The following is a 24,363-nucleotide window of genomic DNA, read 5'->3' as shown; positions in this document are numbered from 1 at the left end:
CAGCCTCCATGGGGGAGATTTTCAGCAGCTTAGCTGTCACTTTTCTAACTGATCACAGTTAGATAATGAACTCAGGTTTGCTATTAGCCTTTTGAATACACTTGCAAGGGGAAAATAAATCCCACAGGTTAAACGTTTTCTAAGGTCACAGAGAATCAGTAATAAACTAGGAGCAGAACCAGCTTTTCAAAACTTTAATCCCTCACCCCAGTTCTCTTTTCTTAGGGAAATAAGAAGCTGCTAAAATTTATGGCCAAAGTACTCCAAGGACTTTTCTGAAGAATATTTAATACGCAAAGCTTCAGCTTACAGTATAAAAACCACAAGATGTCTGTTCAGAAAGCTGATATCCAACTGTAGTCCATTTTTCTTATTTTTCGTAACTCTTTTTCCTGGGATTTAGACAGTTTACATGTCATCTCTCCTAATAATTCCATAGGACTTGTATCTTCTTGTTCCATTTCAGTAACACCTCTTTCCTCATCTGAATCATCCTCTGTTTTTTCACTTTCCATTTCTACTTCATCAGCAACTTCTTCAGTACTGTAAGATGAAGACGATTAGGAACAACCCAATTAATGAAATTAATGGGCACTTTCACATACTATAGTATCACATACTATAGGAAAGAGGCAAGTTATCATGCAAATAACTAAACAAACAATATATTTTATTTCTTTTTTTAATCTCAGGCTACTTACAAACTACTACACTTGCCATCTCAATTACAAGCCATTTTTCAAACAGCTGTCCTATGTTTTAAGTAAACTTAAACAAAATATTTTTCTTTCTCCAAATACAGTATATAATGTCAGAACAGGCAGATCAGCATTATGTAAGAAGCTATAATCTCTCACTCCCACAGAAGCGGCAACATTGGATACTGTGGTAGATGAGACAATATTCAAGGTGGCCATTCTTCTCTTTCAAATCTGAAAAAGGTCACTTGGTCTTAAAAATTTCTACAATACCTAGAGTGTTACTAGAAAAGAAGAAAAGTTTGTTTTGTTGTTGTTTTTTTTTTTTTTTTTAAACATAGGGAGGTGCTTAAAGTGGCTACTCCCTTCTGACTTTGAGTTAAACTTGTGCTGAAGTAGAAAGCACACTTCCAAAGAATTAGATCGAACAGTTACCATTTACAGTGTCGTAATTAATAGTATTAATTTAAATGTCTGTTATATAGATATTTTGGATCTCATTAGGAATGACCTGCATGGCAGAATGGTACTGATCTCCTAAAAATCATCTGTTCTAATACAAACTATCACTCACAAAATGTAAATGGTAAAACATGTATAATACATTAATATTATACTACCAAGGAAAATAAAATTATTTAGCATTAATAGAAAATTAATCTATACAGTGATATATTCTTGCCATTCTTCAAGAGCCCAATCCTACAGCCCTTATATGTAACTTTAAATGTGCAGTCATACTAATTACCAGTGTCAAAGTACAAGCTCTACATGTGCAAATATTTACACAGGCCACTGAACTCCCAAATTCTTCAGTACTGAAACGACATGCAAGTTTCCATATATTTCTTGTATTAGATTTTTGCCGGTGTTTTGTTGATGTGGCAAAAAGACTTTTACTTGTGTCATCCGGTAAGAAAGCTAGCAATACTGGCCAACACAACGCAGCAGAACTGATTATACTGTTGTTATGGCAGAATATAATGCACATGCAAAAACTACTCAAACTGGTGTTTTTTTCTGGGTAAACACTGGCAGTGTAAACCATCCTCTCACTGGGCTTGCAAATTCAGAATGGCAGCCAATACCAATGACACATTTTCACCTCTGGCTTGGCAGAGTTTCATTAAACGCTTTAAAGAATAGATTGCACAAAAAATGCAAGCATTTAATTGGCTTCAGCATAAGGGACAAGATATTAATCTTAATACAAGACTACAGTCATAATCCCTGTGCCTGCATTTATTTTCTAGCAGCATACATCAATCTCAGAGCAGCAAGCTACAATGCATTTTAAGTACCTATCAAACTACTCCATTAAATTGTGATTAATGCACTGTAAGACAAGCTCAGCTAACTAATTGTGTTCACAGTATACACTCGTATTTCGTAGCTTATTTAGGAATGAAATTTGAGTTCTAAACAAACTGTTAATATTAAACCTAAGGACTAACTTCTTGGTGTATCTAGAAACTGAAACCAAGAATTGTGCAGGAAGTCATCATAATATCAAATAAAGTTGAGAATCTGACATTTATCCAAACACACCACTAAAAACATTAAATCCCTCAAATAAAGCTAAATTCATAAAGAACACTGAGTACCAAAGGCAACATTTTGTGTACAAGCACATTATGCCAAACAGCAGCAAAAACAGCCAATAGACTAAACAGCCAGTCTGCATATCTCCCCAAAACTGAGTTGTTCCAAAAAAAAAAAAAAAAACCAACCACAAACAAAAAAAAAACCCAAAAAACCCCCACTTGCCACAATAAAGTGTTCTACTAACTTATGTCAATAGAAGAATGAAGAGTGTTGGAAAACTGCTTTTACACTTCAGACAAAGATGTACATAATTGAAAATAATAACTAAGGAGAGTTCTTCAATTTTTCTTACCTTTTGTTCTCTTTGGAGATGAGCAGTGAATTAATAAATATAGGACAGAGGAAGGAAGCAGATGGCAAAACATGTGCTGGAGTGTGCAAAAGCTGAAAAGATAAAACAGAAGCTTTACGAAAGCTTTTGTTTGTCATGGTTTTGTTTGTACACTTTACTGTAGTTAGTCCTACCTCTTTGACAGCAGGTGAATCTTGCTTGTGCTTATTATGAACTAGTTTTCCAAGGTCTATATCCTCTTGTGATTGCTGACGTCTGTGCTTTCCCAATAGCAAGCTAAATGGGGTCACAGGAAGACTTTCTTCTACTGCCAGCTTTAAAAAGGTGAAAGTTTTAAGTAGAATTTTAGTGTCACAAATCTAAGTTCTATCTCATTTTGAGTTACCAAAATTCAGAATCAACCTAGCTGACAAAACTCTACACTCAAATTTAACTCAACTGAACCATATGGCTCTTTGTACTCATTCTCTGTCAGGCATCCTAAGAGTCCTACACAGAGGTAGTAAAACTCTCCAGAATCTGGATCTGGATTCAAGAACACCAGATTTTAGTTGGTTGATGTACCAATTAACTTCCAAATATGGAAGCTGCAGTGTGTGCCAGAAAAACTAAGTATGGCTTTCACATTCCACTTATGACTAAAAGATCATTTATACCCCAGCATCATCTGCTGAGTTATTTAATTATGTAACTGGAAGCAAAACATTTCAACTTCCCTTCTGGCATTTTCCTAGATCAATATACCTTAATCTGAGTACTCAAATATTCCCCCACCCTCCAAAGAAACTGATTGCTTATAACCACATTCCCACTGGATTTTGTATTAGAAAGATACTAACTTCTACTTTGATCTATTTTATCTAACCAAATCAATCAAGTGCTACTATTTTATTCTGTTCAGTGGGTATGAAACACTTCTTCAACATGAATTTAAAAAAAATCAAATTTCCCAGACTACTCCTCCACAGAAGTACATACTGGAATGTAATTTTGAAATTCCTTCCCACTGATAAGTCATAATTGACTGACAATTGTTCGTTCTCATCAAAGTGCAGTTCAGGCCACACTCAAGGTTCCAAGTGTTAAAGAAATCAAGATAAGGAAAGAGCTTACTCAAATATCAGCGGTTTTGCTTCATCTGTGTAACCTGAATCCTTTTAGAAAAGTATCATTTTTTTGTTCAGGGGAAACAAGAAAAGGAGGGAGTAGCTTACTAATACTTCTTTTTTTTAAAGCTTTTTACAAACAGCAATTCTGTCAATAAATAAGCAAATACAGATTACTGCCCCTTCAGCTAAGTGCCTATGACTCCATCTAAGGATCTGGTGTGCATTTTCATGACAGAAGGGAATTTGAGTCTGATGAACTGAACACCAACAGAATTTAACTGCACTGTACATCTCTGTCAAAACTTCTATAAGACGTACCTGTTTGCTTGACGGTGTAAGCCTTTCTTCTAGAGACTTTGCGCTAAGCGTCATTAGTTCCTAAAATACAGAATGATGTAGCAGAGTTACAGTATGTGAAACTGCTTTCCCTATTTCCATACCTTGCCTACAGAAGCTTCCGAATGGCCCAAAAGCTTTTGTCAGTCAAACGGAAGAGGCAAACACATCTCTTCCTCTTTATTTTATAAAGAAACTGAAAGGAAGCAGGAATGGACCTAGAAGTTCTATACAGACATTTTAGGAAAACAAACAAAACCCCCACCCACCCACAAATTACAGGGAAAATTGAGTATCATATGAAACATTTGGATAATCAGCAATAATACAGCTGCTAGGTGGTTGTTTAAGTTAAACAGCACAGGCAGTTTTCCCAAACTATCTAGTTTCTTGTATGAATGAGGCAGCAGAAACTATTAGCAGTAGAAAACCAGTAAATAATCAATTTTGAACTTAAGGTGTTTCGGCAGTTAAAAACCTCTTAATAAAGAACAAAGCATGGCTTACACCGCCTTGAAATCACAAAACGAAACCCCTACACTCAACAGCAGAACTCTGAATTTGTATCAATCCACATTCAGGAAACCACTTTTCCCCCAGGAACCACCTGCCAATCACTATTTCTTACTTGTGTATCTGTAAGAAAAAACAGTTGGGATCTTCTTAGCCAATGGTATTTTTCTGAGCCAATTGTTTCAGGTTCGTCTCTTGGAACGAAGGCAGCAAGCTGGATCTTTTCTTTACAAAGGTTTCTCTGGATATAGATTGGCCGTGGCTCGTTTGGTTTAAACACAAACACTGCAAAACCAAGAATGTCTTCTCTTTAAATCATGAAATTCTTACCTTCCTGGACAGCTGTCAAAGCCCTATGTATAACACCCAGTAAGGGCTGGACAGGATTGCCTTTAAGGACTAGTTTGCAGGAATTATAATTGGATAACCTTACTGCATAATAGAAGGTACCTTTCACAGTACTCCAATCCAGAGCACATACTTGGAAATTAATGTTTCTGTAGAACAGTAGCTCTAGCAAGAGTAATCAGAATTTATAGTCAAAGCTCTAAAACATAGCTGTACAGTTCAACCAGTTTTGCATTTACAGGAGAGGGTCAAGAACATTCAAAGCCCTCACCCAGACAGCACGGTTAATCCTGTGCCAATTCCTGTACCAGAAACTAACTGTTGGAAGAAAAGATGGGAACCAACATGCTTTACTTGGCTGTTGCTGTCAGACATGCCTCAGTTTTCCACAGGTGCAAACACAGACTCAAATCTGTCTTACGGCTTTCATGGGACTGACTTCTAAGAAAACTTTTTCTAAATTATGCTTTCACAGTTTTAAATTCTACTGACTATTACTTGTCAAAGAAGCCTTTGTACTTACAGCTGGACTCTTTTGAGAGCCATGAGACAGCAGCAATATGTTCTGAAAGGGGATCAGGTTGCAGAACCAAGACGTTGAGGTGGGCACTCCATTCCACTGAAAAGCAAACACAGCAACAGTGAGACATAAAAAGAAGGCATTCAGTTCTATCCAACTACTTTGCCAAACAAAAGGTCAAATGGGAATGACACACAGGGCCTTAACCTCTGAAAGAGGCATGCAACTTCATTTATTCCCAGATGAATAAAAATACACAAATACTATCAACTTCTACACAAATGTAGGAAATACTAGCTATTATTGTGTTATCAATCATCTAACTTGGAATTTACTATGCACATGCACACAAAGCACATCCATGCTGGACAGGATACCATCTTGACTGAAGTATGAAAATCATTACATTTCCACGGGACATTTTGTAGTGGGTCAATCTGGAATCAAACTAGAATTATTTTAAGGTTTCATAGTAAATTCAAGTGTTAAATATTACCACTCTAGCACATATTTAAGCTGATCTTACATGCACAACTGAGCAGGTTCCAGCAACACAGAAAGCCATAATCAGTGGCACCAATAAGGTACTTGGAACATGTTAGTCTCCCAAAGCAGATGTTCCTACAGAAGTAGAAAGTCAGAACAAGTTAGTGACCTTCAGATTTCATCTTTGTTTCTCTATTTAGCAATGATTTGTAAGTCACAAAAAACATTCAGTTAAGATTTAGTTCTGATACTTAAATCAGAAATTTGTTTTTTGCTTTCACCTCTAGTAGTATGAAACTTCAGAGGCAACCACCAGATAGGTCCAGGAGATTTAACAGTATGCATAAATCTATAAGAATTATATGTTCCTACAACATACTGATTTCAAGGAGTGATTTTGTGCTCTCGAGTAAGTTACAAACCCATAAGTAATAGTAAGTGTTCACATCGGGACTGGAAAATAAATTCCATATTTAAGAATTCCTACTATCGCTCTAAGCACTAGAAAGAGAGTAGTAAAAAAAGCAATTCTTTTTACAGGCTGCTCCAACTGAAGAAAGCGTGTAATTTGTTTTCACTTATTTTAACTTCTCATTCTCTTGTTTGAGAATAATAGAACAGCCTTTTGATTGCTAATGCTATAGAAAGTTTTCAAAAAAGCTAATAAGGGATGGAATTTCTATAAACATAGCCTTTTGAAATTATGCAATTAATACAGTCATTTAATATAGTCCTAGAGTAATTTATTTCCTTTTAATATAGCATATAGTAAAGGCTACAAAAGGAGCAGCTGGCCTGGGAAAAGCTTGCTGCTCTACCAAGCTGTCAAGAGAAGTTTTCTCCACAGATACAGTAAAGACGTGGCTTACATGCCTCCCGCGATTTTCCCGCACACCAGTTTTAGAATCATGTTTCTCAATTTCTAATCTTAGAGGAGCGGTATAAACAAAACGGGCTTGATCACACAAAAGAAAAGCTTACAAACATACACGCAAATACATGGAAGTGAGAAATCTCTGTATCTTTCTATGATTCTTTATGTCAGAGTCTTTAAAACATTGTGACCATGCAATATTTTGCTTTCCATTTTAGGTGTTTCCTGGAAGCAGGTTTATGAAATACCTCTAACATTACTGCAGTAATGACTTTGAGAAGCAGTTAGAAAAACCTTAGCACTGAAAGAGAATGCTGCGGTAGGTTTGTAGCATCTTCCTGTTTCAGCAATTGTTTAGATACAGAGATCTGGCACAGAGATTACGTAGATGAACCAGTAAGGTCACCTATTGCCCTATTTTTTCAAGATCATCATAAGAAAAATGATTCCTTACCTGGATCAGAAACTGCTCTATATTTGCACGGTCCAAGAAACTCACTATTAAGGCTGTCCTATTCTTTGAGTCTCTATCTTTTATCTCTACCATCGACCTATGCCATTCTTCATTATCCTTACACTACAGAATGCTATCTAGACCTTCAGGATGTCTTTTATCGTGACAGCACACAATGGAGCATGCTGGGATAGTCTGCCAAGGGATCAAGATATGTATTTTATGATACAGCTAATAAGGTCAATATGCCTTTATGGTTTATTGATATAATTTCTATTTGTATGCATGTGTACATGAATAAAGAACAAAATTCCTATATTTATACTTTTTCAGTACTTTGATTCACTCCTAGATTAATGGGAAAAAGAGATGGGCTATTAACACACTACTGTGTGCCCAATGATACATGTTTGTGTATGGGAGGTACAGGAGTCATAAGCAGGTAAGAAGATGAAACTGCAAAGCCTGATCTTGTTATTTTTAACAGTAAGTTACCAATGACCCAAAAGCCATTATAGAGTCTTTTCTATATATGAACTCAAGACTGTTAAATTCAATGTTAATGTGAATATATACAAGGTCTTGGACTACTATGAATTGAGTCTTTCTGTTTCGAGAGTTCAAGTAAGACATAAAAAAACAGATGAAAAACATACCTTATTTTTCCAGGTGGATGGCAAAACGTACACTTAAGATCCCAAGTAACTGAATCCCATACAGTGACAGTTTCTTCAAAGCTAACAGCAAGCAAAGAGCCATCTTCTGAGAAACAGCAGTTAGTAGCTTGGTAGTTGTGGTAGCTGCCTACAAAGTCACAGCTCCAGCTCACACTTTGCTGTGCTGCATTGAATAAACAAGCTAGTTAATTCAAGTCTATACATGAAGAAAGAAGAAATCAAGTATTAGGGCTGCAAAATAGGCTCAAGAGCAAGACAGTTTTGTTTCAGAAGGCTTACATTTTTTAAGAGTACAGAGACTCTGTCCTGTTCTAGTACAAGAAACATCTAGTTGGTTTTCCATTTGTCCTCAGTTTTGCATTTGAACAGTGAATCCTAAGATTGGCATGGTACAATACTCATGTTTACTTTGCCAACTACATTAACTGTGCTCTCGAATAAGCAGATGTTAGATGAAAGAAAAAAAGATACTGAAGTAGATTCAACATTTAGTGTTCTGAAACATACTGTTCTTTCAAAAATGTAGCAAGAACATGAGCATTACTAAAATTTGAACACAGGTTGCATTTGAGTCCAACAAAGCTCATAGTCCATTTACATAAAGTTTGAGGATCACAAAATGACCTATCAGCGTGCTTAACCTGCCAGTGCATTCAGTTGGGATACCTTTCCCATTGTTGGTAATTACCATGAAATAAACAGAAGCGAAGTGATGTACTTACCACATAACATACATTTCCCAGTATAAATAAATTCATACAGCATGCTTTTGAAACATACGAATAGGATGAGGAAAGAAAGGAAAATAAGTTCACCCTATGCTAAGACATCCTTTATATAATGGCTACAAGTTGATGATTAAAAGACCTGCCTGTAAAAAAAGCCAGAAACAATTCACTACTTTAAACTGCATGGCACCATCTAGAGGCACAGTGAGAGATCTGCAAATAAACACATGACAGGGTATATTCTACTTAGGAACTAATTAGTTTATTAATACTTGCTGCACAGAAGCTGAATCTTTCTACCTGAGCATTCCTACGCTGCCTCCACTGGGCAAATACACCACAGAAGTCAGCACTAATTTGTACTTTTACACATGCCACGAAACAGAACTCTGTATAGTCACTTAAAAAACAAACAAAAAATACCGCCCCCCCCCGCCCCCGGCAAGAGGCCAGTCAGCAGATACAAAACTATCTTGTTGAAGGAAACAGACCCCATTAGGTTTCATCCCCAGCCGATACTGTACTCAAGATCAAAGTATCTGCTCATTAAGTTAAGATATAATCCAGGCTTAGAATCATTTACAAACAAAAAAGAAAAAGAAAAAAACCCACTCTTTCAGATACCACTGAGGGAGTTGCTATTAAGTAAATATATGCATAAATCCTAGTAAATGAATAAAAGCTTTTGTTTTTCTTCTCATGAGCAGCCACTGTTGGGGAACAAACAGCTTTGAAAGAGAAAGTCAATTTGGCAAAGTAAGTTTGCCAAATGAAAACCTTAGTAGTTCGAAAGTACTTTTGAACATGTTCTCACCTGCCCATGAAAACACAAACCAAACTGCAAGCCGTTCAGCAAGACCACTACCACATCTATTTGGGAACATGAAAAGATAAGACATCCAAGTGGCAGGAAAGTTCCAGCTCACTTAAGTGTGCCTGGCACTGTAGTAACATTTAAGTAGAAGGAAATTAAGAAGCAGGAAACCTTTTGTATTTCACATCCAAAGGCATACAGGGTAACACATCCCTCAGATGTTCTCTTTCAAACAAGTGAACATCAGCATGCATTCCGAGAGATGAAATTTGGTTACTTGAGTATCTTGGAAGTGGATCCTAAATATCCATTCTAGGATGTTCAAATATCTAGTGGGAAGGAAGGATGTAAAAAAAATGAATTCTGAAGGGGTGGAGCTGCAGAATGGCAAAATGCTATCATTTTACACTAAGTCAACTAAAACAGAATGACACATTTCTGCATCCTGCTCCCTTGACCAGAAGCCTCAAATAAAAAGACTGCCCAGAGGAATGACAAAAATCCATTTTCCTAGCATGGAAAAATCATTACCAGAAATAATCCTTTAAACAATCAACACAAGCTGCTATTCCCTTCCGCAGCATGCTCAGCAAGGTCTTTGCTATTTCAGGAACCTCCATATCAGTCCATAATACTGCAAAACTATGAGAGAACTCCATCACAGAGGATGCTCAGGGGAACACAGTACTCCATGCAACAGCAGAAACAGAGAAATGCATGGGCCTTGAGGGCCTAGTTCTGAAAGAATGAAGTTAGGGTCAGAATTTCTATAGCATGTTACAAGGTGGCAAGTAAGAGTAAGTTACGTTTTGACCGTACGTACCTTCTGGATCAGTGTCTTCTACCATCACCCAGACTTTAAACACGCAGTCTCTGCCAGCTGTTACCAGTATCAGAGAGTCATCTTCCAATTCATCCATCTCACGAAAGCACATGTCTGTTATGTGGTCCTCATGGGGCATATTTATTCTAGTGTTCAGCTTAAAGCTATAGGAAAAGAAAACAGAAGCTTGCTGTTTTATTTCATTTGGAACTTGGGGAAGATTTACATTTAAGATGATTCTGGAAGGGGCAGGGAGAAGGAGAATCAAAGAAACTTCTGTCTAATTAGATAGCTAAATGGTATTGCATTTACAGATCAGATTTCCCTAATCACTTCCATACAGCAAGAGAGATTGTAGCCCAGCACCACGAAAGGATTATCACTAAGCAAGCATCACTCTCAAATATTCAGCCTGAACTCTGGGCAGTCTTTCCAGTACTTAGAAAATCCGTCACATAGCTACTATATAGTCAAAAATAAAATTTTTTTCTTTTTTGTAAATAAAAAAAATCAGGGAAGTATATAAACCAGATGCATATGTTGACTAAAGAAAAAAAAAATCAACAATAAAGTCATAATCTTCTGTACCCTAGAAGAACTAATCAATTAATGATGGATTAGACAAAGGTGGGAAAACTGAACAAGCTATAGAACCATTCTGTTAAGTCCATGATTGTTAATACCAAGTAAATATGTGAATTTAAGTCCTATGGTTAAAATTGCCTGTCTGATCAATATAAGTAAATTAGATTCAGAGCAATTATTTCCAATCTGTATTTATGTCAGCTCTGTGCATTGTTTCAGATGTGCGTAGCATGCATGGTAAACTCTCCCTAGGGTCTTCCCTAGGATTTTATTAGTTGGTCTGGAAAAACCCTGCTTTCGCAAAACAAAGCCTGTGTAAATAACTGTGTGATACTTTTGATTTTGACACCTAGAAGGCCAGCTCTATTATTGTTACCTTTGTGTTTCTTCATCATAGAACCACAGCTTCAATTGTAACTCAGGGTCAGTTACTTCTTCTCTCTCTTCTACTGTTGCTAACCACTTGCCTTGTGCACTAAACGCAACTTTTACCAAGTCAGCTTGGTTTAAACCTGCCTGATGAATGTATTGTCGTTGCACAATATCCAACTGCAAAACAACAAGGCCAAAATTAAATTTCAAAATTCAAGTGTAGTTTTGGAGATATCATTCATAAAACCATGGAGAAAAATGTTCTGAAAGGACAGATTAGAACTGACTGGGCTGTGGCATAAAAAAAAAAAAAAAGCGGGGAAAGCATAACTAGGATATGTACATTCCACAATAATGTTAACAGGAGCAGCACACTGTTTTGATATTTATTCAACTATTAACATTTAGCTATGCTTAACAAGTAAAAGAAGTTTGCCACAAAGCTGAAAACATCTCAGTTTGAAATCCAGTCCCATGGTATAGATGCTGGCTTTTTTTCCTGTTTGCCATATTAAGTCTTCAAATAAATTCTGACACATAACTTACTTGATTGAATAAGTTAAAGTTTTAGTACAAGCCCATCCAACTTACACTGAACAGCTGTTGGTCACTTTGGAGACAATAGAACTGCAAGTGGCCAGGCTCTCCATTCAGGACCAAAGCTTTGGTTCTAGGATCAACCACTAGACCAGTTTTGACATCTGTACCTGGCAATAAAAATCAGATGACAAATGACCTAAGATGGGAAGTGACACATTCTGTCCTCTAAGTGGAAGATAAATTTTATTGCACTTACTTTTGATTAGCCCTTGAATACTTTTGGAAAATCTTAAGTTGCTGTTGATTATTGTAATTCCTGAAAGGAAAAGCAGACGAAGTCTTGCAAAAGGCTTCTGCAATGTAACCACATCTCATGGTGGGGAAGGGACCATAACAACTGTACTTAATCCTATAAATGTATACTTTTCTCAATTTATGACACCCCCACATCAAGGTGGAAAGCCAAGTTACAGCAGCCACCAGGCAAACTCACAGAACTGATGAAAGAGCAAAAGATCACTTCAAGCACCTTTTCTTTCAGATCAATGTTGAACTTTTATGTAGTACCTAGTTAATTCATCTGAGATTAACAAAATAAAGCTCATACAGATTTGCATTCCATTTTGCATTAAATGATACTTAAAATATGTTTTGGCTTACTGTTGTCTGTATGCAAGGTGCAACAGAGTGCGCCATCAGATGACATGGAGATGTACTCAATAGCAGATCCCAAACGAGGAAGGAAATCCTTCTGACAGTCTGATTCATTGTGCCACAAAACTAGAACAGACTCAACTCCGCCACTCAGCAAGCTGGTTCCTTTTCCGGTAATAAAAATGCAGTTATAGGTTTTGCTTAAAAAAATACCATCAGCATAGGTGTTTACAATGACAGACGAACATAGGTTTCTCAAAAACCTTTCTTAAACTGCCATATACAGAGCAATTTTCCTCATATCTAGCCTGGGCAACACAAATAGATACATTTCTCATTATCCCGTGTTAAAATTTCTAGAGAAACTTGGACTAAGTAACAAGAATTTGTGCCTACAGTAAAATTTAAACTATGCTTTGGAGTAATAGATCCCATTTCTTTCTGAATCAGCTGAGTATTTGTGTTAGAAGTAGAACAGTTCAGCTGTATTCCATCAGAAGTACTATGCAGTAAAAAAATATCCTAAGGAGAATAGTTCAGATCACACAATTCAGATAAAAGTTAACTGTATTTTTGTCACTAGGTTTGAGCTCAGACAAGACTGCTTGTTTTATTTGGATGCAAGTAAGACTCTGGCAAGAACTCATCAGTATTACTGATGAGAGGGGCAGGGGAAGGGAGAGTGGAGATGGGGGAAAAGAGGTAAGAGGAGGGGTTAGATTTTACATTCTACCACAGAAGGTAGATATTTGATGTTATTAATGCCAATCAGAATATATAAAAAAAATAACAACTGCTTCCATTTTTATTTTAGATCCTTCCCGGAAATATTTAAAATTCTAGAAATTAATTTGTTAGTAAGTGGACAAACTCAAACTTCTATTGATTTTTCCCTCCCTGCTGCAGCTCCTTTGACTTTGAGAGGTTTATTTGTGTGTTGGGGTGGTTTTTTTTTTTTTCCTGTTTTTTCTGTTTTTTACTCACCCTCCATAGAAAAAGCTAGATCCATGACAGTATCATGATGCCAGTGCAGTGTCGAAAATGTGTAGTCTTTCTTGTGGTAGAAATTCCTCCTATGTGGGGAGGAACAGAATAGTTCTTTAAGCACAACATCAACAACAGAGCAAACGAAAGGAAAAATTGAATTGAATCAAGTATACCATCCTCTCCTCTAACTTCCAGACTAGAGTTTCTGGTATACTCAAGTGATACAAAGGGAGGGAAAGAACCACACTAGCAGGTTTTCGGTGCCTTCCTGGTGCACACCGTGCATCTTAGACATACTGAGCAACTTGGCAAGCATATTGTTCTTAACCACGCAGTTCCACTAGTGTGCTCCCTCTCTAGGACTCTACTTGCCCATAAAGAGTTACTTCAGCTGCTCCTGCATTACCTTTTCCAAACACAGTTTAGATTTGTGGAGCATAGCTTAACAGGAGTATTTTCCTATTTGACATTAAATTGAAGCTGTACCCTGAAGTCAATGTCAGTACTGCAGCTTCACAGGGCCTTCCTCATTAAGACTTCTGAAAATGGCAACACTAAGGACAAATTAGACTGCTTTGCTCAGGTTTCACTTAATTCCTATAGTCACATCAGTTTATAGGGTACACAGTTGAATCAAAATGTGCATACCAGAGGCGAATCTTTCCATCAGCATGGCCAGTTGCGATACAATCCTCTGTAGGATGGCATGCTATGCAAGTGAAGTGATTGTTTCCACTTTTTGTCTTTATTGCACTTACAGAAAACCTTCAAGAGTTAAGAAAGTAACTTTAATTAGATCACGGGTTATTTTTTTTTTTTAAACAAAGCTTCAAAAAGATCAGCTAATGCATATAAAACCAATTCTGACTAGTAAAGTTAAACATTTCCAAGTTGTCAAAATTACATGCACTCTCCAAAGAGTAGTGATGGACTTATTTCTCTTTATTTCATTAGTTCTTTGCCTTCAATCAAGCTGAAAGATTTTTCCTTCTTTCTCTCTCTCTTTCTCTTTCTTCTTCCCCTCCTGTCCCTGTTTTGGCCCTGACCAAACTGTCACTTGTTTCAGTCCAGCATCAGCCTAAGCATTTACCTGAAAAAAATACATGCCTGAGCTGAAAAGATAAGCTACTAATGCCGGTGCAGCACCTCATTGTCTGCCTCTACCGGAAGCTTCTTATATAGTGACTACATATCAAATGGTTGCTGACAAATATAAAATAACGTGTGCACACATCACCAGTTAACAAACATTTATGATTTATTGGACTGAATCAATACCTGACATTTTCATTCTTACCTGTTCAACTGTTTCCGTTTAAAAAAAAAAACTTGGAGATTAACCTCTTTCACTGATGCCACATATTCACCCTGTTATAGTGAAACAACAACTTAGGACATACAGATTATGTTCTTACACATGAATGTAAAAAAAAGTTTCACAACAAAGTACTTAAAATTGGAAATAACATATAAGCCGATGTTAAGTAAATATTTTCCTATTATAAGTGTTGTTTCTTTTTTTTTTTTAATAAAAGAAAGCATAGGTCTTACACAGATTCATGTAACTTCAGTTTTGTTTCAGTGCTGCTGTGCTTGTATAAAAGCATAAACAGCATACAGTTCATCTGAGAGGAAAAAAAACCCCAACCAACCAACACCCAACAGAAATAAAAAACCCCAAAAGTGAATATACTTCTCTTCCAAATGCAATATGCTTCGGTGACGCATCCACACCATCCAAAACCACTGACAATTCCTTGGCTTCCAAATCTTGGCCTGCTGCTTTTGTCAGCTTAACTGAGACCAGTTGGAATGTATCTGACCAAAGAAAAATCTGTTCAAAAGGCTTTTATGAACAAGTTTATGTACGTCCCTTACAAAGGGGATCTGCACCCCTGCTACCTTAAAAGTAACATGTTAGTACCTTCCAAAATTTTTTATAAGTTTGAAAAAGTTTGTAATACCTTTCAAAAAATAATTGTTTCAAATATTTTGATTCAAACAATAGCACTGAAGATCGAGGACTAGGTAGTGGATACCAGTGCAACTGTAAGCAAAAACCAAGCAAAGTTGCACAACATTTGCTGTTGCTCCAAAGTGACATTCATAGCAATATAGTTAAGAGTAAGGTCAAGCTGTATTTGTATTTATTTCAGACAAAATTCTAGGGAAAAACATATCTAAGCATACTGTTAAATAGGACAAGTCTACTCATGTTAATACTGCCTAAGATGGAAAAGGAGTGTCAAGTACTGTAGCATACCCTGTATCACGGTAAGCACTGCTTAAAGATTTACTGCATCTACAGCATCAGATACATGCAGTATATGCTTCAAAAGTGAAGACAGGCAACCTTCTAGACAAATATTAAAAAAATAGATGTCATAGAATGAAAACAGAAAAAAGGTACAAAATGCAAGACTGCAGACATCTGTGTATTGGGTTTGTGTGGCAAGGTTTTGGTAGTGGAGGGGGTTACAGGGGTGGCTTCTGTAAGAAGCTGCTGGAAGCTTCCTCCGTGTCCGACAGAGCCAATACCAGCCGGCTCTGAGACGGACCTGCCGCCGGCCAAGGCCGAGCCAATCAGCGATAGTGGTAGCACCTCTGTGATAACAGATTTAAGAAGGAAAAAAAGTTGCAGGGGGCACAGAAAAGGCAGCTGGAGAGAGGAGTGAGAACATATAAGAGAAACAACCCTGCAGACCCCCAGGTCAGTGAAGAAGGAGGGGGAGGAGATGCTCCAGGCGCTGGAGCAGAGATTCCCCTGCAGCCCATGGTGAAGACCATGGTGAGGCAGGTTGTCCCCCTGCAGCCCATGGAGGTCCACGGTGGAGCAGATACCCACCTGCAGCCTGTGGAGGACCCCACGCTGGAGCAGGTGGGTGCCTGAAGGAGGCTGTGACCCCATGGGAAGCCCGCACTGGAGCAGGCTCCTGGCAGGACCTGTGGCCCTGTGGAGAGAGGAGCCCACGGAGCAGGTTTTCTGGCAGGACTTGTGACCCCATGGGAAGCCCGCCCTGGAGCAGTGTGCTCCTGAAGGACTGCACACCATGGAAGGGACCCATGCTGGAGCAGTTTGTGAAGAACTACAGCCCGTGGGAAGGGCCCACGTTGGAGAAGTTCGTGGAGGACTGTCTCCTGTGGGAGGGACCCCACGCTGGAGCAGGGGAAGAGTGTGATGAGTCCTCCCGCCAAGGATGACGAAGCGGCAGAAAATAACATGTGATGAACTGACCGTAAACCCCATTCCCCGTCCCCCTGTGCCGCTGGGGGGGTTGGTAGAGAATCCGGGAGTGAAGTTGTGCCCAGGAAGAAGGGAGGGGTGGAGGGAAGGTGTTCTGAGATTTGGTTTTATTTCTCATTACCCTACTCTGGTTGATTTGTAATAAATTGAGTTAATTTTCCCCAAGCTGAGTCTGTTTTGCCCGTGACGGTAATTGGTGAGTTGATCTCTCCCTGTCCTTATCTCCACCCACAAGCCCTTTGTTATATTTTCTCTCCCCTGTCCAGCTGAGGAGGGGCAGTGATAGAACAGCTTTAGTGGGCACCTGGCGTCCAGCCAGGGTCAACCCACCACAATCTGTCACAGGATTTAAGAAATATTTTTAAAAGTAATATATTAAAGCATGTTCTTGCAGCATACCATTCACCGATGTGACAGTAGCTTAGACATAGAATGACTTAGATGAGAAGGATGATGCTAATCATACCGTACCTCTTTCACCACTCTTTGGAATTACAACAAACACTGAGTCCTCAGAACTAGCAAGTGCGTACAGTGCCAGAAGTTTGGATCCTACCGTGAAAGTCTGAACAAAAAAATAAGGGAAGGAGGTTAACAACTACTACACTCGTGCGTATGGTTTTCAACAGTGAATAATGCTAAGTTTTTACAATAAAGAAAACACACCTGCTTTAAAGAAACCTTGGTGTATTAATTAAAATTCTCAACCTAACACAAATAAAAAAAGACCTTTATTCTATTAAGGACTAATACAAATGTTAAAACAGTACTAATAAAGTGTAAGAGATCAGATTTACTGAAAAACCTGGAAGTATCTTACTCCTCTGCCTCTATTTAGCAGAAAATGGGAGCAACAGGACAGTTAGCAGCCCACGTTTTCAAGCTGTCATATCAATTCCTATTGGCCTATCACAAACTGCAGCGCACTGCCCAAGAGCTACACTGGACTCTGAACTGCAGCAAGTAGCAAAGTTAGTATGTCAGTTCATATCCCACCTTTTTCCCCAAAAGATTCTGCATCATCATGAATTTCTGCAGCGACACACACATCAATTGCCACATTCTATTACTGCCAAAAATAGATGGTTTTCAGGCTGTGTTAATGGCAGACCAACACATCTCAAGACTGATTTGTGCCCATTTGTAGTAACAGCTGCAGAAATCCTTATTCTACTACCAGTGGATCAAGAATAATTTTGACATGTTCTCAACAGGAATAACTCAACATACTTTAATGGGAATCCCATCCATGAAGTCCCACAGCTTAATGCTGCCATCAAGAGAGGAAGAATAGAGCTGAAGAAAAAAATAGAAAAAAGGTAACGTAATATATCAAAGCCAGCTTTTACATAAAATCACAGCTTAAAAGTTGAAGGATTGATGAATAGAACTGCAATTCCGAGTGGCTGAATCATCAAATACATCAAAAATACAGGACACAGACCAGCTTTCTGAGGCCTTCAAATAAAGTGCAATGCAAATAGAACACTACTCTTCTAGTTTGCAATATACATTCTCATGAAGTGTGAAAGAAACAACAGGTATTTGTTTTTAATCACTTGAGACTAACCAAGTATGCACAGATACCCATTATGTGAACACCTATTAACATTTGCATCAGATTTTGCATAGATAATATGCAGATGCAGTTGATCTGGGCAAAGAATTCTTGTTTATATATGGACACCAAAAAAACCCAAGCAAACCGAGAGCCAGAGCAGGAGCAGCGGCAAACAGGGAAGGCAAGCTGCTGGTAGGCAGAGAGCCACTGGGCAAATTAAAGGGGTTTAGTCAAATCTACGTTTGTATCAGCAGCTAGACAGGGGGAAACAGCAATGACAGCGAGCGTTGTCGATTTTCCCACGTGCTCCTCTTCCCCCTTGAATTATCCAAAAAATGGGATTTTTGCTGCTATTTCCATTTTCCTGTCGTTCCATTCAACGAGTGTAATCCACACGACGCTTCACGTTTTTATTTGTGGAAAACAGACATAACGTTTACTTTCCCAGGCAGATTTTGGAGAAACGTGAGCTCAACCGTGCTATATTCGCTTCCAGCTCGTTCTCAATTTCCAGCCAACCCCCCCCAACACCCGGGACAGCCCCCGCAGAGGCACGTAAGCCCAGCCGAGGGGGGCAGGAGCACCCCCAGCACCCCCCACAGCCAGACCTCCCCCCCCCCCCAAACCTGCATGTGGTTGTGGGGGTTCAGCTGGACGCCCGTCACCAGGTCGGCGTGGCCCCCCATCACCCGCAGCGTCTCCTCGGTGGCCACGCTGTACATCTTCACGAAGTCGCCGGCGGCGCATAGCAGGTACCTGGAGGGGGAGGAAAGCCGTCACCCCGCCGCCCGCGGGAGGGGAGGGGGGCGAGCGGCAGGCCGCAGCGACGCCAGCTCAGGAGCCCCCCTCAAGGCTTGGAGTGGGCCCCGGCCCCCACTTGCTTGGAGTCGGCAGAGAAGACGGCCCTGGCACCGTGGAGAGTGCTGCCGCCACACCGCACCACGCGGAGCGTCGCCGGCGCCACCATCTTCCCTCGGCGGAACCCCCGACCTTTCACCCCCGCCCCCGGCGAGCGCGGCCGCTCTCGCCCCACCCTCCACCGCGACTCTATGGTGCCCGGGCTCCTCGCTCGGTTCCGCCCGCCGCCGGCATGGCGGCTGGGGCGGCCTCGCGCCGGCGCTGGTTGGCTCCTCGGGCCGCGGCGCGCGCGGAAGGCGGGCTGCGCGTGCGCCCTCGCGGCGCTTGAGGGCGCTCCGCCGCCCCTTAACGGCCGGGCCGGGCTGGGCCTGCCGCTCGGAGGCGGCCCAGGACGGTGCTACCGCCGCCCGCGGGGGAGAGCCCGGCCGTCCGCCGAGTCCAGCCCTCCCGCAGAAACTTCCCCTCGCCCTCCCCTGGCCTCGGTCGCCCTCCCCTGGCCTCGGTCGCCCTCCCCTGGCCTCGGTCGCCCTCCCCTGGCCTCGGTCGCCCTTCTCCATTCCCACGCTGGAGGGACGGAGGGAGCACCGGAGCAGGAATGCGGTCGGCTCCGCTGGTATCGGCCGGCGGGCGCCTGCAGGTGCGCGGCACCCCTCGTCCGCTCGAAGTCACCCGAGCACACGGGTCTCTTCTGGTCCCCGGGGGGTGGCCGCTGAACCGAAGCTACCGAGGGCTGCGCAGGCTGCCGGGTGGCTGCGAGGGAGAGGCCTCTGGCGGGGTCTGGAATTCCGCGGGCGTGACAGTCTGAGGGGAAAACCGCATACCTCCCTTGCCGAAGTGGGCAGAAAAGGCTGAGCAGAAGAAATGGATAGGTATGCTTTGTGAAAACCTCAGCTATTCACTGACTTGGACGACTCGTGAGTTTGCTGAGTGGTGGAGGACATGATGTTCTCGCGTCTGTAGGAAAATGGTCAGAAGCGATTTGAACATCTGGAATAAGGCATGATTTATGCTGTCTGGGCCCTTCACTTCTGCTTTAGAATAGTAGTTACAATTCTTGCACAGCTGTGTATTTTTGGCTGCCGTTTACACTATTGAAACAATCTCTGGTATGCTTGTAATTGATTTCTAAACAGTCCCACTTAAAACGACCACAAGAGTAACAGGTGTATTCCGGAGGGCTAGATGTGATTACCCTGCTGTAGGCCAAGTTATGTGCTTTTCATAATTGCTGATTTAGTTCTAGTTTGGAGGTTAAGTGAGGATCACATGGGCAGATTAGCGTACGCATTGGAGCATTGTGGTTATAGGGAACTGGGTATGGGTGTGAGAGAGCATAATGCATCCGGAAACTTGGCTCCTAATCTCAAATGCTTTAACAGTTAAACAGTACGGACTTTCTGGAGCTGAGAGCAGAATTTACAAGTTCTGCCTAATTACAGCTGTTGGGCTTAGCAGCTGTGTCATTCTCTCATTCTGGTGAGTATTTTAGAAAGTGAAGGCAGATGCTCTCTAATGTTCTTCCTGTGTGGGACAGTATGACATGACTGAGTTCTGAGCCACAGATATTGAGTAAAGCCAGAGTTCTAGCATGGGGGCGGGGGGGGGGGGGGGGGGGGAGGAAGCAAGGTCTCTAGGAAAAGATAGCCCCTTAAATTTAATCCACATTAATTATGTGAATGGGAAAAGTCTTCTTATCTCTTTAGTCCGAGTCTACACTGAATCTAGTCGAGCCTAGTTAAAACCCAGAAACTTGGCCTGTTTAGCTTTCGTCTTGAAGAAGAGGAAAGGCAAATATCTTGTGCATCTTAATGCATATGCTTTTATTATACTGTTGTAATGCACATTTCATTTTATCATTTTAAGAAGTCGGTCCTGAGCTTTGAAGATAATAAACCATGTAGAACTGAAGACTGCCCCCAAACTAGGAGTGTAAATACCAGGTTTACTGTAGTGACACAATCCAATTCACTGTAAGGTTCCATATTTCGAATAGTGCTACTAGTATCTTTGGACAGTGTTACTTAGAACAATTAGACAGTGCACCTATAGATGGAAAAAAACCTGTATATCGTAACTAGCAAATGGTCTTTTACTACTGAAATCACATCAATTGTAGCTGCATTACGGGGTTCTAATGCTTAAGCATGGGGAGGAAAATATGAATTTACTTGTGCTGCTGGAAGCAGAGAAACCAAGTGCTGAAAGTGGTGACTGTGCTGTGGGGGAACTGTTCTCCACTGGTACTGGCAGCATATGGTTTATTTTATCTATCTTTGCTCTGACCCTATGCTATATGTTTCTTGTCTACTCCTTTCTCTCTTTTTTTAATTTAAACTTTGTATTGCTATATTTTTCATCCATTTGAGTGTCTTTCTACTATGATGTTATGAATAAAGAAATTTGATCCTGAAAACCTTGTCTCATATTTAATGAATGTAAGGTTATGTATACAGCTTATGGTCAGGTCTCACTTCATGAAGCAACTGATAGTATTTTCCCAAAGTTTCTTTTTAAAAGAAGTCTAAAAAGTTTTTGGATTCAAAGTTAAAATGGTTGCCATAAATTTACTAGCAGTCCTGTGTGTGTTAAACAAAACTTTTTTTTATTATTTGTTTTTTTAAATGCACTTAGCCTTTTAGTTCAGTGTCATAACCTGTATTGTTAAGTGGGAAAAATGTGGCTTGATGCACGGGTGTATAAAGAACCAAAACTTACCTGTAGCAGTTTTGGGGGGCTGGGGTAGTAGGAGATACTGAATGTATCTGGTTTGTGGTATTCAAGTGAGTAAGGAATGAAACTAATCTAACCTGTTGTTTGTTTTAATTTGGTTGAAGTGGGGCTTTGTATGGTTTTCTGGTTTATTTGTTTAAATTTACATTTTCAGTATATAAAATTCATATGTTTGTCTGTGTAAGTCTGAAGAAATTTGCCCTTTTCTCTCCCAGAGTAATGTTTTGTAATGTTTTGATTCAGTAAGAATTCTAGTGTGTTCAGCCTGATGGTTATTTAGAAGGAGTTGATTTGTGACTCTTTCAGAAGTGATTGTAAGTAGTACAAGGTGTAATTTTTACAACTTTTTTTTTTTTTTTTATGTATTGCAATGAATCGAGCAAATAGTCTATGTATGGGCCAAAGATTTGTTTGCATTTAGAATTCACGGTGTGACTGTGTAAGTAATTCTAGGTAAACTAATTGGAGAGAATGCATTTGTAGTTCGGAAACATTTATTTTTAATGTCATAGATTAAAATAGAATTACTTTTGAATATATTATAAACTTAGAAGGAAATCCTTCCAGGCAAAGACGCAAGTTATTTCTACACAAATGTTACTAGTTAGGTTTATGTACCGTGTCTAGATTGTAAATTTCTTAACTGTTCAAACATTTGTGAAAGCCCATATAAATAATGCAGTGTAAGAGTGATCAGGAAAAAGCCACAGCTCTGACTTCAAGGGAGCAGAATGACAGCTCCTTAAGGCAGGGTGTGATACACTACTGTACCATTGTAATTCATGAAGTCAGTAATACAATTTAGGACAAAAACTGTTTTGAAATGCTAATTATATTTTACATTTGACTTTCTTTTCAGCAGATCTCTTACTTTCTTGGACCTCATTTCATCTCAACCTTGCAGCTTAATAGAATATACAGCTACGTATCATTGTTCTGAAGGCTGCTCAAAGAGAGCTATGATCAGCTCCCTTGCTGTCCCCTGCACGCTGCTTTAACATTGAGATCCCTGTTGGCTGAAATTTGAGCATGAGGGCAATGTATCTGGTACATTTCAAAATTTCATCTGTTTGTAAACTCCAGTGTTGGTCTTGAATGTCTTTTTGTCATCATAAATCAAAGTAATAGAAAAAAATCACTGATAGTGACAGGTCTTCCATTTTGTGTTTTTTTTTCTCGACTCTCTTGGGGATTACAAAGAGTACAAGAGGGTTCTGAAATTTATGCCTTGCAGTCTTCTGTAATGAAGTAAGAGACAAGAAAGGCTGCTCATTTTTATAACCCCATCATTTAGGAGGTGATGTGACTGACTCAAATAATTGATTACTATTTGCCTGTGTAAACTTGCTTAAAGCAAAGGCGGTGAATTCATATGTTAATTTCCAGTTTGGGGAATACATTTATTTGAGGGGAAATTACATTGTTTTCCATTCTGTGGTACATGAAAACTAGCATCTCATTTATTTACTGAAAGGAAGTGTAACATGGCAGAGATTACAACTCGGTATGTGACAGGGACGCATGCTGTTGTGGGAAGCTCCTACAGTGGAGCACATCAGTAGTTTTCTTTTCCAGGTTGGGAAAGCAGCTCTTCCTAGAGAGGAGAATTGGTTTGTGATGAGATCATGTCCCCGCTGTAATAACGATTCGTGGCTGCCGTGAACACTAGAGGGTGCTAGAAGCATGACTGCAACAGTTAGAACTCCGTATTTAAAGCCCAGTCTCCTAGGAAAGTGGAACCTGCTTGAGCTGTGGTGTCCCTTAGAGATCGCTGTTCAGCCCAGTCTTAACCGTAAACGGCACGCCTGTGTTCTGCTTCTGCATCTGCTACAGTCAAAGGGAAGGCGGTGACCTGCAGTGACTCCGTAGCGTAGCGTACTGTTTCCTTAGCAGTCGTCCACAGATGATGGCATCTTGTCCGAGACCGTGAGAACATCAACACGTCATCAAAAGGAAAAAGCACAGAGAGAATTAAATGGCAAATGCTCATCTTAATACCTGTTACCACATCGAGTAGTGATCCTGACCGGAAGACTGTAGTACATCAAGGAGCTGGTGATCCACGGCACAGTTACCTTGAGCATGCCCAGGCCCGCGCTGTGCGGTGCGGTGCTGCGCTGCGCGTACGGCTTGGCCTTCGGGCCTCTCCGGTGTCTCTCAAATCGGCCACGCGAGGAGCTCGGCCGGCTCGCCCTGACAGAGGAGCCTGCAGGCAGCTCCCACTCCGTGCCAGCGGCTATGCCACCTGTGTGGCCTTGCCTTTAAGAATGCAGCAAGAAGTTCTCCTGAGAATATCCCCTCTGTTTGACGGTGGAAATAACCAACAGAGTGGTTTTCTTGTAAGAATATCCTGTGGCAGGGTCTTCATCGCTGGAAGGGGAGAATCTCTTCGATGGAGGGGGTTTGCCCAGCATGCTCCACATGGACCGTGGGCCTGTTTGATGTTGCACCACCAGCGGTTCCCACCATCTAAAGGGATTCAAGATTATCTGTACTACTCTCTCCTTACAGTGTTAGCCCTTAAAAATAGCATTTTAAACGATAATTTACTGTCC

The 24,363-nt window shown here is 40.3% G+C and overlaps 1 protein-coding gene and 1 long non-coding RNA gene across 3 annotated transcripts; one reads left to right on the top strand and one right to left on the bottom strand.

The window, feature by feature from the left end:
* Positions 1 to 268: 268 nt before the first annotated feature.
* WDR75 (WD repeat domain 75) lies at positions 269 to 19,239 on the bottom strand. 2 transcript variants are annotated; one of them, XM_030018157.2, is made up of 21 exons: positions 19,102 to 19,239; positions 18,847 to 18,976; positions 17,890 to 17,955; positions 17,131 to 17,224; positions 15,109 to 15,233; positions 14,713 to 14,783; positions 14,064 to 14,180; positions 13,413 to 13,501; positions 12,435 to 12,593; positions 12,031 to 12,090; positions 11,826 to 11,941; positions 11,239 to 11,411; positions 10,278 to 10,441; positions 7,892 to 8,075; positions 5,948 to 6,042; positions 5,425 to 5,520; positions 4,669 to 4,838; positions 4,023 to 4,082; positions 2,769 to 2,909; positions 2,596 to 2,687; positions 269 to 543 (listed from the first exon to the last, which is right to left on the bottom strand). In XM_030018157.2, the coding sequence occupies exons 1-21, from the start codon at positions 19,185 to 19,187 to the stop codon at positions 336 to 338; spliced, it is 2,496 nt and encodes an 831-aa protein (XP_029874017.1). In that variant the 5' UTR covers positions 19,188 to 19,239; the 3' UTR covers positions 269 to 335. The 2 variants fall into 2 exon arrangements, with proteins under 2 accessions (XP_029874017.1, XP_040980344.1); XM_041124410.1 differs by having other exon boundaries at positions 19,098 to 19,212.
* Positions 19,240 to 19,426: 187 nt separating this feature from the next.
* Positions 19,427 to 23,223, top strand: LOC115343420. Its single transcript, XR_003924120.1, has 2 exons — positions 19,427 to 20,184; positions 22,671 to 23,223. It is a non-coding gene; the product is annotated as an uncharacterized LOC115343420 (long non-coding RNA).
* The last annotated feature ends 1,140 nt before the right edge of the window (positions 23,224 to 24,363 follow it).

The sequence above is a fragment of the Aquila chrysaetos genome, chromosome 6 (genome assembly GCF_900496995.4).
Source record: "Aquila chrysaetos chrysaetos chromosome 6, bAquChr1.4, whole genome shotgun sequence".
In the NCBI taxonomy this organism is placed as follows: Eukaryota; Metazoa; Chordata; class Aves; order Accipitriformes; family Accipitridae; genus Aquila; species Aquila chrysaetos.
This window is presented reverse-complemented; position numbering and strand designations above follow the sequence as displayed.